The sequence below is a fragment of the Nanorana parkeri genome, unplaced genomic scaffold (assembly GCF_000935625.1).
Source record: "Nanorana parkeri isolate BGI_ZX_2015 unplaced genomic scaffold, ASM93562v1 scaffold194, whole genome shotgun sequence".
NCBI lineage: Eukaryota > Metazoa > Chordata > Amphibia > Anura > Dicroglossidae > Nanorana > Nanorana parkeri.
The window spans coordinates 1,247,595-1,262,246 of NW_017306462.1; the positions used below are offsets into that span (position 1 = coordinate 1,247,595).

Sequence of the window (14,652 nt, forward strand, 5' to 3'; positions counted from 1 at the left end):
GAGGCCTACATGTGGTTTGTTCTACTCACCATCAATGCAGGACACTGTGGCAGGCACGCAGGACATAAGATGTGAGATAAACTGGATTAAAAGCAACTCCTTTTCGTCTTTACTTAAGAATGGAGACAGACACTGGATGGTGTGCAAAGAGCCCTGTGTCACAGGAAAGTAACTGACAAGAGAAAAAAACATGCTACATTAGAACATTATACATAAATAGTCCTCTGATCACGCAAGTGTATGCTGTGCTGGCACACAGAAAGGATGAATACCACTTTTAGTCAAGCTCCCTGTACAGAAATGCATTTAAATCAATAAGAAGAGTACAAGAGCATAACAAAAAAAGGTGCCAAAATTACAAACATAACATTACCCAGTTTTTGGTGTCCCCGTAGTAAAACCTAAAACAAAAAAACAAAAAAATAGCCTATACCTACTCCCAACCCAAAAAAAAAAATAATGTCAGTTTTTCTTTTTTTTTTGCTGCTGTGTCCAATTGGGGAGATTTCCCTTTGCTTTCTTTACCAGGAACTCACAAACAACAGATTATCAAGTGAGAGGAAATCTCGCTGTCACCACTGGAAGATGTTCCCTTTATCCTGTTGTGACAAGGATTTCCCCTCACCTTCTGTAATTGTGACAATGCTCACTAGGATGAATAGAGAAGTTGAATCTACCCACTGTAGATACAGACTGAAATTAAAAAACTGGGCAAAGGGCACAACACTCACAATCTACCCAAATACAAAAAAAAATCTATTTAGATTTAAATTAAACCTTAAGAAGGGAATTAAGAAACAACTGACCTGTCTGTGCTTGCAGTCAGCGCTTTCAGTGCCTCTTGTCCAGGATTCCTCAACTGAATATGTTTATGGAGGGTCAGAGACCACAGTGTACCACTTTCTAATGATCTATTAACAAGAAGAAATATGTTATGAAGAAAATAAAAAAACATGTGTCAATCAATCATTGAATAAATGAATCACAACAACTTGATTCATAGAACAAAAGTGTAAAACATCAAGTGTGTGAAGGTTCTCAATTATTCAGGTCATGGTAAAGCTAGTAGTAGTAGTTATTCTCATTTACCTGAACTTGTTCTGTAATGTTGAACATGTTTTGTAGCTTCTCTAAGCCACTTCTTCAGTTCCAATGAGTGTCAGGAAGATAGCCCATCATCTATATCCACACAGGTAGTACAGACACCGTTTCCCCTTTCTTAGACAATCGTTACACATTCTATAGTGATTGCACAATGGAATGTGTAGATGATTGTCCAAGAAAGAGATTAGGAGGTGTAAAAATTGTAGAACCACCCCGTTCTAGTTACCTAATCCCATCCTTTATGTTGGCAAGTCTGCATAGGTATTATTTCCTTGATTTACATGGCCAATGGTATGAACAGTTGTCAAAACACTAAGGTAGAGATGTAAAAATGGCATTATTTGTGGAAGACAGATGGTATCAAAGACCTTCATCCCTCTTCAGGGATGGTTGTTCCAGTTTGACGTAGAAGGCCTATTTTATGCCCCTTTGCAAACCAGCTGTCCTCCCTGTCCAAAATCAGTGGACAAATGCATCAGGTTTACACAGGAAGAGGTACGGCCGACATAAAAGGCTAAAAGCTACAGTCTTCCTAAACTTAAGTAAATGGGACATTTTATAGACAGTAAAAGGTACACATTTTGGACAGAGAAGACAAATGGAGGTGTGAAAAGGCCTTCTATGCCAAACCGGAACAAATCATCCTTGAATGCGGTGGGGGCCTTCCACACCACTTTAATGCCATTTAACATCTCTACCCCAGCATTTGTCAATTCACATCTTTAGCCAAGTAAAATTGAGGAATTTACACACACAGACTTACCGCCACCATAGGATGGGATTATGCAACTAGAAAAGGGTGGTCCCACAGCTTTCACATCTTTCATCCTGTTCTTAAAAAATTAAGATCTACACATGCCATGGTGATTTCTTTAAGGTGACTGTGCTACCTGTGTGGATATAAATGCTGGATTTCTTCCTCACACTTATCGGAACTGAATAGGTGGCTTGGAAAAACTATGAAACGTCTTCAACATTACAAAACACCTCCAGTTAAATGTGACTAACTACCACTAGCTGTAAAGTGTCATGAATAAGATAATTTCCCCATAACTCACCTGGTATACAAGAGTTCTAGGAGGCCAGGAAGATGGTCACCGAGTTCTATTACTCTGTCATGAGTTATGTTCATAGCGCGGAGCATGCTGCAGCACTCTGTGAGGGTGGCAGGCGGTCCCTCAAGCTCATCGCACCACTGTAAGCTATACAGCACTTCGGCAACTGGGCAAAAACAATTAAATTAATTATGTGCACACGAAACGTGTCAAATAATTCTTTACAAGTTTGTAGAAATGTGATATTGGCATGTTTAGGTCTCTAAGCTCGTGTAGACACTTTCCCACTCTAGCTGAAGCAAAACTAAAAAAAGAAATTGAGCTGGGGGCTTTAATGAATAAAGTACATGGTACCAACACTGTATTCCTAGAATCTATACCGATTACAGCCTTTATAGGATTATATAAAGAACTTACTAGACATTAAATCCTATAGTAAATCCTATAGCTCAGCTGTTAGTTTAGGGCTTGGTTAAACCCTACTAATGCTGAGGGTTGGGAGGGATCTCTCTGCTGAGATGCTGAACAGCAGTAAAGACAGACAGATTAAACTGTATCACTTCAGACAAAAGTGATAAATGGGTTGCTCATCAATCTACATTTACAAAACTCCTGTTAATAATATGGACTAAGCAAGACAAATGCTAATGAAAAGGACAAGCGAGGGACTGGGAGTGGATGCCAATGCACTGATGAAACAAATATATATTTTTTCTGGTCCAGCTTTAACCTGGTGACACAAACAGGGCCAACATGGCTCTAAAGGTTTCAGTTACACAGGCTGACGGAGGGAGTGAGGGCCGATTGGAACGGCCCTCTAGCTGCTGTGTGGGTGGAACAATCCACAATGTTCCCAGGACGTTCCAGCTGGCCAATTAATAGACACTAATTGGCTTTATTCTAAACATAAGCCATTCCGTCTTAAAATCGAGATGAAGTTTTGGCAGACGTGCTTATGAAAAAGAAAACAAAAAAGTAGGAACTCCAAGACTGAAAGGAAAGCATGAAATACTAAAAACTGATTATATTCAAAAACCAAAGTCTGGTAATAAGACCCTCACTAAACATCATTTGAATCTAAATGAACTAGGGATGCACTGATATAAATCGGCCGAAAATGGCACTTTTGGCATAATGCCGAAAGTGCCATTTTCTGGCCGATACAGCGCTGCATCCGTGTATTCTCTCCTCCCCGTTGGGCGCTGCTCTGTGTCCCAACGGGAAGGGGAGAAACTGTCACAGGTGGTCGAGTGCTGTGGGAGGAGAGCGCTGTGAGCGGCCTGCATCTCCCCTCCCCGTACCCCTCCGCCTTCTGTCACAGATCAGGAGAGCAGTGTGGGCGGAGACAGCCAGCGCTGTCACAGGAGGCTGAGCTCTCCTCCCCGCACCGTTCGCTCAGCCTCCTGTGACAGCTGTCAGGATGGAGAGCGGTACAAATACTCAGTGATCGTGAGTGTTTGTACATAATTGAGGACAGAGTATGGTTACTATATCCTCAATTATGAATGAACAGGAACACTCAGTATAGCGGACTCCTGTTCATTTATAACTGGGGCTGCAGAAAAAAGGGAAATATCAGGGGTCTATTTAGACGCCTAATATTTCCCCGAAGCCCCTAAAAATAAAATATTAAAAATTTTTTTTAAAAAAAGTTAAAATAAAAAACATTTTCGGTTTTGGCCTTTTTTTTTATTTCGGTTTCGCTTTTAACATTTTTATTTCAGTGCACCTCTAAAAAGAACCCAATGCACTTTTAGACAGCCTCCAACCCTTGACAGGATATGGAATATGGCAAGCCTAAGCATTAGCATGATGGGAGGAGAGGTATAAACATACGGTTTGTCATGGTATCAGGCACTGCCTTTGTATGCCAACTGCTCTGCAGAAACAAGCCAAGTGTGTAACAATTATTGGGGGGAGATATTAGCACCTTGGAAAACATTAGCCTGCTTTTTAATGCAAAAAAAAGTTATGAAAAGTTATATTATACAAAAACACTATGGGGCCAATGTATAAATGCTTTGTCCATCATTTGACGGCATTAGTCTCTAGATCAAGGGTCTCAAACCTCCGGGCCTCCAGCTGTGGTGAAACTACAAATCCCATGATGCATCTCTTCGGGAGTCATGTCTGTGAGAATCTTGCAATGCCTCATGGGATTTGTAGTTCCACCACAGCTGGAGGGCCGGAGGTTTGAGACCCCTGCTTTAGATGGTGCTGAGGAGCATAGAAAGCTCCTATGCTCCTCTGGCACCATTTAGTGGCTGTAATGCCGTGCAATTGGCGTGTGTCCAGCTATATGCAGGGCAAAGCCTTTATACATCAGCTCCTATGCATTCCTTTCAAACGGAGTTAGTCTTTTACTGCATTTCACTTTATAGAATGGCAAGATGCCTATGTACACGAGTTATATTTTGTTTTGACATGTCTTTAATAGCTATACTAGAGATTATGCTCCTGTTTTATTGAGATAAAGAGCTTACCAGTTATGGTGATCCTCGCATCAATCTCCCCGTCTTTGCTCAGTGCGTTGTTCTCCAGGATACGAAAAGCCATTTTGCTCATTATCGCACCCATACACAAGTGCTGGGGCAGCCAAGTCTTATGAAATGATTTAAGATCTGTCCCAGATGTTCCCGAGTTCATACTCAACAGCCCTTCCAAAAGCGGCTTGCTTGACCACTGTAACAGAACAGAGCTGTCAAAACACAACTGCAGTGCCATTTCAGCACCTCATTTGTTTTAATGAAATATCGCTATCCGCCTAACCTCCGAGTTCACAGAATTACACGGATAGAGCAACGAGTATGAAAACACAGCGTTCCAGTACCTGTCCGGAAAGACCCTGTCGCATCTTCTGCCATTTCTCATCGCTCGGTATCATCAGAGACAAGTGCTCAGCCAGGAAGTGGGAGGAGGACGGACCCGAATCTAAGATCTTGCCATACAAGTTATCAACAGCACCTATCAGAGTCTGGAGGCTAAATGAGGCAAATATATATTAGGTAAGGTCGTTTGCAAACCATTCAAAGAACTACAATAGTGTAAGGATAGTGTCAATTTTACCTGTGCATAGTGAAATGAGACCCCTGAAGTTGCTCCGTGATCCACTGGGCAGAGCGATGAAGAAACTTGCTTTCTCTGGGCAGACTGTGAGGCCGGCAGAGAAGTGAATCTATACCACACATCCACGTGTGCTGCAGCTTCAGAATGAGTGCTTCTAGCAGGAATACATAAAACACAAGTTGCTGCAAAATATACTAACAGAGAAGAACAGTAAAACACAAACACTGTGCAATATTACTGCTCCAATGTAAATATATATTTTAAAAAAACTACACATTTAAATAAGATTTTTTTTTTAAAACATAAAAAAAAAAAAAAAGGAAAAAATGGTTTCATTTATACTAATGTAATATAATCTTTGTTTTACAAACAACATTAAAAATGAAGTGAAGGAAAATGTAAAAAAATGCTGTGAGGTAGAGATTTTTGCCAGAAGAGACATGCAAAGTCTCTTCTGGCAAAAAAAAAAAATTCTTCCTCTCTACCAGCGATTTTTTTTTTTTATGTGCAGGAGATATATCATCAGTGGCTGAAGAGAACTTCTGGGAACCCAGAAGTGGCGGTGGTGACGGGGCACAGTGCTGAGGACTGAAGATCAATCCATCAGCGCTGGAAAAAGGCACATTTGTGAGGTAAGGTATAAGAACAGTAACTGAGCCATCACATCCAAGGACTGGTAAGCTGCACCATAAAGAACGTGTAATAAAGTCGAGGACCTTACTTTGGGGTTGATGAATAAAACGTCTGCCCAGCTATACGCTGGGTGAATGCTGCTCGCTGGGCGTTGCTGTGATGGCATTCCTATCACTGGATGGAGCAGAGGAGCATTGGAAATTCCTATGTGCCTCGGCTACATCAAGGACTCATTTGTCACCATGCTGTGGTACCTGATATCTGGCTGTTCTCAGAGGGCACTGCACACAGCTGGAACATGGTGAGAAGAAGGTCCTCTGCAGACGGCATTTGCAGACAATATTTCACAGAACTGAAGAAGTTGGAGGCGACATCACAGATGAAGGACACAGACTGCTCAAGGTCACCGGCTTCTGAGAAATCCTTAGTTCTAGTCAATGTGCAATGAAGTTTATCAATAATCTTCTCCACATAGATGTCCCCTATGAGCGACTCTGGAAGAAAAGAATGAACAGCGCTGATTCGTTTATACAGAAAAGGTGACTACGAACGCTCATAGAGAACCATGTTATTTGACAGAATCTAATCGTTTTTGGTCAGTTTTAGATTTTTTTTTCAAAGTTTTGAAACTTATATTTTATAATCCTCTTATTTTGCAAACAACATGTATAACATCTCTCACTCATGATTATTATAATACAGGATTTATATACCACCAACAGTTTGTACAAGACTTTACTAAATTATTACAGAGCATTATGAGTTTATGAGAAATCCAAGGAGTAACTGTTCCTGCAGAGCTGGAAAAAAAAGAGTGGGAGTGAGTCACCTCTGATTTACTCAGCTGTGTATGTAGTTTGAGCTTCAGAAAGCTATGAACATGATAAAGATTTTTTTTAATAATATATATATATATTTTACACACACACTGTATTATATTGTTAACACTACAGAGCAACTCTGCAACTATATAAAGTCAGGATCATGCCAGTAAAACAAGATCCCTCTGTGCAAAAACACCTGTCTAGTATTTCTGTAATATTTTTGCTTTTAACAGTCATACATATGAGAAAGAATTTACTCAATAAGTAGCCATTCCTCACCCTCAGCATGTGATACTGGTAGGGGTGGGCATAGATACAGCACACCTCCTGCCCGCCCTGCATGCCAAGACAGCTGAATTTCCAGCTTTCCAGCTCAATGGTTAGTGAGACAGTGCCGTTTGTTGCCTTTGGTTCTGTTGATAATTTGATTTGTAAGTGTGAAGTTATAGAAAGCTTTAAGGCAGAACCAGTTAATGGTTGTATGACAACAAAGGACCCTGCGGCATTAACAATAAGTCAGCAATGGCAGATTCCATCCCTGTCAGGTTTTACTGCTATCCAGGGCTATCCCCGGCGTTGCAACTTCCATGTTCCATGTGAAGGCCACTGATGATGTAACTCCTGCACATGCGCACTGGAGTTACATCCCCCCCCCGTCTCACCTGGCCCATTCATGGCCTCTTAGAGATGCTATGAATGGGCCGAGTGTGTACACTGCACAATCCATTATGCACTCCATACAGTGCACACACAAAATAAATTCACTGGGGGGAGAGGGAACATTTTTTTGCAGCAGAGACTTTGAAAAATCCCTACCTCCCACTTTACTTCTGCTTTCTACAAAATAAAAAACATTTTTACTTCTGTCTGCGCTGCTGTGAAAGAGATATCCCATTTCCACTCCTGGGGACAAGCTTTTCACCAGACAGGAAGTGAAGGAATCTCTCCAAAGGAGACTCCGATTGAAGTAAAAACAGACAGGAGTTCTAATCCTTCCCCACTCTGTCCAAAGTTAAAATAACAATGTTCTGGCTATAGATAGACTTTAAAAATAACTATACATTCTGTCACTATAAGTTTTAATGAAATTATTTTTCAAACAAATGCCGGGGCAGTTTAATAAGCAATGTAAGCCAAACATTTAAAAAAACAGTGCAGTTTAATACAGTATAATGGAATTTTAAAACACCAGCTCTTACTCCACTTTAATATCCCACTACATTTTGCAAACATGGTTTACATTACTAGGAGAATATCTGCCCAAACAATTCTTCCATAAATCACTAAACTGAAAACAACTCATCCTTGAGAAGCGCACATTTGGCTTCATAGAGACCAGATCCAAGATAAGTAAAGAACATTACTCATTATTATCTATTACAATCATTAATCAGGAAGGATATAGCTGACTCTTTCATTACAGTCTATTTAGGATTAACAAAAACCTTCACAAGTTCCAGCTTGTGGACTAAAAATTGAAGACTTAACCCTCACCCACTTGTATTCTGTAAATAAACACCCCCAGCACAATGCCCCATGCTGGAGATAGGTTTTGAAAACCTCTTCCCTTTGAGAGTCAGCAGGCGATACTTTGCACGGCTGCTGGCTCCCAATCCCAGTTGACACTGACAGCATGGCGCCTTACTGATGATCAGGGAGCAATCGGAGGGGATTCCGATCATGTGATCACTGTCAGCAATGAGGCTTCACTGAAAAAAGAAAAGAAAAAAAACTTTCAGCCAGCAGATAAACAACTGCCACCTTTAAGGTGCCCATACACTGGCCAAATTTCATCCGGTTTTTAATGCATCAGCCAAAATGTGCATGGTGTGTGGGGCTCTTAGCTTCCTTTCTGCTGTCATTCCTCAATCAGCTGATTGAAGGAGCTGGCTGGAAAATCTTCGTATGATCAGAGATGGCAGCCAATGAGCTGCTCGCTCTAATCGGGTATTTCACACAGGTGTCGGCGGCACATGTCAGAATACAATGCAAAGAGTGGCAATTCCTCGATCGACATGCAGTTTGTGTTGATGGAGGAATCTCGTAAAAAAAATTAATTAGATATGGCCAGCCTTTTGCTGCAGTGGCATAAGCAGCACCATCAGTTTAATACTGTAATTATCTAGTATTAAAAAAAATAGTAAATGAATTGCAATAAAAAAGTACAACGTTTTTCTTTTGCCTTTGGCAGCGTATAATAAAGTAGAAACAGTGTACCATGTAAAAGACTTATACATGTCTTTAAAAAATATATACAATTATTTAGGTATGCAAATTAAAATCAGAGTTTATATGTCAAGTTAACCAATGCATGCTGACACTGCTAAATGTGACCTGGGCATCAAAAAAAAAAATTAAAAAAAAAAAAGGAAGAAAAATAAAATGTATCCATTGTGATGCCAAGTGTCATTTCTATTGCTCTGGGGCATATTAGAATGGGATGACATCCTCCCCGTTTCTATGCTCGCAGTGATACTCACCATTCTTAACATGTTCTGAGAGCACTAAGCTCAGTAGAGACCATTTGTCCTCTGATTTTCCTGCCTTGTCTGTTGATCCACTGGTACATAGGTCACTTGCCAGAGAAATAAGTCTGTCACCCAGAACTTGCCCTTTCAGCCAGTCACAGATCAAGGAGTGCTTGACGGGATCAGAACAAGCCTGACAAAAGGAACCAGAAAGATTAACCAATTTACAAAAAGCCTCTTCTAACACACACACACACACACACTTTGTCGCATGACATTTGCACAAATATTTACCAAATAAATATTTGTAGGAAAAAGTACACCAATTTTCCCATTATAGCCCTAAAGTCACCTATGGACCAGATCGTGCTTCACCAGTTTCTTCTCTGGCCACAACAGCCTGAAATCGTAAGTGATGAAATGCTTGTTGCATCTAGGTTCAGTAGCGAAAAGGGAGATCGGCACTTGGAAGTGTGCTGATCTCACTCCCATGCACCTGCAGACACCCACCATGCCGGTCCTCGGCCCGCACAAGGGACAGTGGAGCATAGGATAGACAGCAGTGTCAGCAGAGAGGGGGCAGCACAAGCTTCTTCTCTGGCCACAACAGCCTGAAATTGGAAGTGATGAAGTCCTTGTCTGAATTTTACAGCACTGCATTTCAGGTATGGGTCGAGATTAAGCTGATAAGGTGTCCCATAACAACCAAAATTAATGTCTCTTGTAAATGTGATGTGTGGCTGAACCTGCACCTAATTTATCCTTTGTTATATATGCTCCAAGATGGAGGCTCCCCTAGATTAGAGTTAGGACCACACTACACAGAGGGGCCTTGACGAGGCAGTACAGCTTCCACATATTTTGCAAAAATTGTGCAACTAAGGCCCCGTTCACACTGAACGATTTATCGCGCGATTTTTGCAGCGATATCGCTCATATTTCCGCGCGATATCGCTCTATGTAGCTTCTCCAATCCATTTCAATGGAGCTGTTCACATCTCGTCGCTCAATATCGCTTGTAGCTCGTCGCTGGTACCTTGTCGCTCCTACATAACCATTTTTTCGAGTGATTCCGAGCGATATTGCTCCTGATTGCATACAGCCCAATAGGAAAAAGTTGCGCAACAAGTCGCTCAATATCGCTCGTCGCGCAATATCGCTCAGTGTGAATGGGGCCTAAAACTTAACACAAGTTGTGAGACAGTGCAAACGTTTATTTGCAGGCTAGCTGGTAAGTGTGCTAGGACATTTTTGTATCTGTATTGTGCAAAGCCCTTCCATGTGCACCTTTATTCATAAGCCAGTTATAAATTGATGATTGTGGTCGCCATTTGCTTCATAAATTCTTAAGGAGTTGATCTCTGTCTCTTTCTCTCTTTACATTTTTTCACTACTATATAACTTTGCATATTTTTACATTTTAACTCTTCCAAATAAACTTTAAAAAACATTAATTGTGAGCAGAGGGCGTTTATCTCCTTATCACTTATATTAAGATCTAAAAACATGGGATGATGTTTGGAAGAGGGATTACAGGTCAAATCTAAAATAAAAAAATGATGTTTTTAACGCGAGTAGTTATCTGCCTGTGGAGATAAACACCTCATGTGAATGAGGCCATCGGAACGCATAGGGACTGGACATGGCAACATTATGGATGTCAATGTAGCACAACTCCACAATGTACCCTTAAAGTTTACACTAACAGGGTTATTCACAAAAGGGTGAAGAGTTAGGAGAAGGCAGGAGAAGTGGACAATCTAGGACAACATAGCTGATTTGGAAATAGTCTCCAATTCAGCTCAATTTCTAGTAAGTTTCTAAACTTTAGAGCCTTTATTATTATACAGAATTTACATCTGTAATAAGAGTGCAATCATACTTCCTTGCCTCTGTTAGATACCTATTAGACTGACTGACTCTGGACACGTCTTTTAAATTCTTCCTAATACCAATAATAAAAAACTTACCTTCTGAATGATGGACAGAAAAACATGCCATGGAAAATCAATCTAGAAAGAGGAAGAATAGAGACAATTACCAACATATCTTATTAACTAACATATTTTACTTAAGTGGTGGACTTATTCACTGTATACTCAATTGATTTAAATTTGAATTAAAAGGTAGATATAAAAGACGCAAACCAATGCAGTTCTGTATAGGGATGGGCATAAGCTTCTTTCAAGCCCTGAACATCACAACTCAACCTGGGAGAAGAGAAGCAGCACAAGGATCAGAATATCAGAGAGATGAGCTCATCGGTCTGCTGCTTCTCCTTTCTTGTCCAGTCACAGGCTAGACAAGACCTGTAAGTGTTCCTGAACTATAGAGAAAAATCAGGTCTCCTGCTCTGCTGTGGGGCAGGGTTGTGAAAAACACAGAACTGGATGGACAGAAATAAAAATCCATTGCCAGGTAACAAAGTTCCCATCTTTGCATTTATCTGTGTATTTAGCCCTTTGCCTGGAGTTCAGCTTCAAATACTTAAGACTTTAGTACCTTGCCTGTGCTTCTAGGAATCTCTGTGTTTCTAGGAATGCCGTTATGTGATAAATGGAGTTATTATAGTCTAAAACACACATTCAGCCTACTATAAACCATTTAAAATCATACCAGCAGAACGCTGCCTTTAGCTTTTATACATTTTTCCTTTGCTTTTTTTTTTTTGGCAATCTTCCCACTTTCACAATATAATTTGTTACCTTGGTTTTCTGGTTTCTTTCTGCAATCTTCTCTCTCATTTTTAAGTCTCCATTTGTCTGTCTTTATCCATATAGTCCCTGTCTGGCCTTCATTATGCTACATACCCTCTGTGTAGCCTCTATAAAAGTAGGCTATACATGCAGCAAATTGCCAGCTGAAATTCACACAGTGGGTACTGCTGTTGGCACCCTTCCAGCTGGCATCCCTCGATCAGCTGATCGAAGGAGCAGGTTGGAAAATTCTCCAATCAGCTGCAGGCTCCGTTCGGGTATTATGACAGCAGCCAGCAGGATACAATAGAAAGAGCAGGGGATTCATCGATCAACGCTCGTGAGTTTTGATGGAAAAATCTGTTCTCTGTTTTTCGTTCAGCCCGCAGGATGAATGAAAAAAAAATAGAACAGTGTGTACCCAGCTTAGGCTTTCCATTGAAATGTGCCCCACAATCTCTCCTTCATGATCTGTTGTTCCAGCTTCCCATGGAACTCTCCATGGAACATGGAATGTCAGCAACCATGCATGCAGACAATGTGCATGTCTTATTCTTTAATGCTCTTTCTAGAGACAACTGTGACTTCAAGCAGTGCATACAGTTCAGCACACTGCCTCAACTGTGTCTACCCCATTTAACTCCTAGGAGCCTTGCCTATGTTTCCACATGGAATTGAATCGAACGTGTTCACGTTTTGCATGGTCTGTTGCAAGCAATGTATGAACTGGTTACAACACTTGCAAATATCGAGAAATCTCCTTTGCTTATATTTCTCAAATGAGCAATATTTATAAGCTAAAAGTCAGGCAGCAGTTTTATTACCTTCGTCAAGTCCTCCAAAAGGTGCTTCCTCTCCAAAGGTTCAGAGCAGCAAAGCAGCACACTATACAAAATATCCACCAAGAAATCAGCTTCTTCTTTTTTGCACTTCTGCAGCCAGACTGTAAGTTTCTGATGGAGAAAGAGCATTGCTGGGTTTGACTGTGATCTTGAGTCGTCATCACTGCCCTGTTCTAGAAGCACCTGGAAGACTCTGATGGAGGAAAATGCACTAAGAAGGGCTGCAAGGAACCTCAGGTGTCGGCTTGATTCCCGTTCACCTATATACACCATGCTCAGTTCTGCTAATTTGCAAACCAAATCTTGCAGGCGAGATTGCCTCATAGCAGTCAAGGGGTGAGGTCCATCCTTGCTCAAAGACACCAAAGCCATTGAAGATTCTGGGGGCTGAGGTTTAAGGATGTCACACTCTTCCTCATCTGTGAATCGGATTCTGGCTTTTTTCTTTTTGCTCATTTTCAAGGAAGTGCTCGAATTCTTCAGAACTTGGAGGAGTCCAGAAACCCCGAAAAGTTCCTTTTCATCAGCTTCAATGACATCAACATGTGTCACACACACACTTTCCAGACTTTCCCAAAATGAAGACAACACACCAGTGTAGATTTGGGTAAGGTCCTCTCCAACCTCTGGATTCTCTACTTTTTGCTCCCATGAACGGATGGTTTCCTCTACTAGACCAAAGAGTGGACTGTTCTGAAGTTTCAGATCTTTTAAGGAGGAATCCATAATAGGAATGAGCTATGGAAAAAACAAAAAGCGGTTTAGAAGACTTGGACTTTACATCTCCAGGGCAGTCAAAGTGAAAACAAGCATTCCAAAACAGAGTAAATAGATCAAAATGAACAGTACAAAAAGTGTCTGCAGTAACCATCTTGGCCTTAGCGAAAATCATTGTTTACTGTACCTGTTCAATGATGAGCATATGACGTATCTTCCTGTGTTCCTCATCCTCTCCAATGTTCTCCTGCATGGTAAACCTGAGGCATTCCATGTAAGCAGTTAATATGGCAGAGCTTTCTGTAGTGCTGACCATGGCTCTTTCACTCGACAGGCTATTGGGGATGTAAGTTATTATACAAATTAGGGCCTATTCACACCAAAAACGGAAGTAAATTGCAAGTAAATCGGAGGGTCCGCTGACCTAAAATTGTACCTTCCTATATCCTTCCGATCTGTTGGGTTGCAATCAGTTTTTCAAGGGATGCTAACGGAAGGGCACTGAAAAATGAATGGTGTGAATGGGGATAGTTCACACCAGATATGTTGTGTTACATTGTCATGAAACAAAGTAGTGCATGCTCTACTTTTTTTTTTCAGCGCAAGGTAACGAAACTGAGTGGTGTGAACTAGCCCCATTCACACCCATTCGTTTTTCAGTGCCCTTCCTTTAGCATCCATTATCCATATAGTGCAATCAAGATAAGGCCATAAAAGAATTGACATGCATGCAGGGCTGTAGCTACCATGGGGCGAGTGAGGCACTTGCCTCACACACAGCTGAAAGGGGGCGCAGCCAGGGCCGGCCTGGCTCCACCCCCTCACCCTTGTTGCCATGGCGAGCACAGGGCGCCATTGGCAACAGGGCGCCAGGAGGCCAACACAGCTGCAGCCGAGCAGGAAGAAGATAAGCAGCACAGGCTCCAGCTTCTCCTCGGATCCCCACTGCTCTCCCCGTCTGTATGGACAGAGGACTCCGTGTCCTCAATGTCTTTTTCTATTTCAAAAAGGGAAATGTCAGGGATCTGTTTAGACCCCCAATATTTCCCCAAAGCCCCCCAACAGTAAAAAAATTTAAATAAATATTAAAAAACGGAAACTAAAATTGTTATCATTAGTTTTGTCAAACGAAACAAATTTTTATGCTATTTTGGATTTGGCAATCAGCGCATTCTGCACACGCGCGCCACCATCCTGGAGGCGGGGCACATGACGTCACACACCGCACACGTCTGTTGGGGGGGGGG

The 14,652-nt window shown here is 41.4% G+C and overlaps 1 protein-coding gene across 1 annotated transcript in view; it reads right to left on the bottom strand.

Moving 5' to 3' along the window:
- Positions 1-14,652, bottom strand: part of LTN1 (listerin E3 ubiquitin protein ligase 1) — an 88,773-nt gene that overhangs the window by 50,314 nt on the left and 23,807 nt on the right. Inside the window, exons 9-19 of the mRNA XM_018555366.1 lie at positions 13,593-13,740; positions 12,671-13,426; positions 11,121-11,162; positions 9,163-9,343; positions 6,113-6,352; positions 5,226-5,379; positions 4,990-5,140; positions 4,643-4,841; positions 2,163-2,325; positions 807-911; positions 30-172 (exon numbers count right to left, since the gene is read on the bottom strand). Coding sequence (XP_018410868.1) covers positions 30-172; positions 807-911; positions 2,163-2,325; positions 4,643-4,841; positions 4,990-5,140; positions 5,226-5,379; positions 6,113-6,352; positions 9,163-9,343; positions 11,121-11,162; positions 12,671-13,426; positions 13,593-13,740 — 2,282 coding nt within the window. The remainder of the gene's footprint in view (positions 1-29; positions 173-806; positions 912-2,162; positions 2,326-4,642; positions 4,842-4,989; positions 5,141-5,225; positions 5,380-6,112; positions 6,353-9,162; positions 9,344-11,120; positions 11,163-12,670; positions 13,427-13,592; positions 13,741-14,652) is intronic.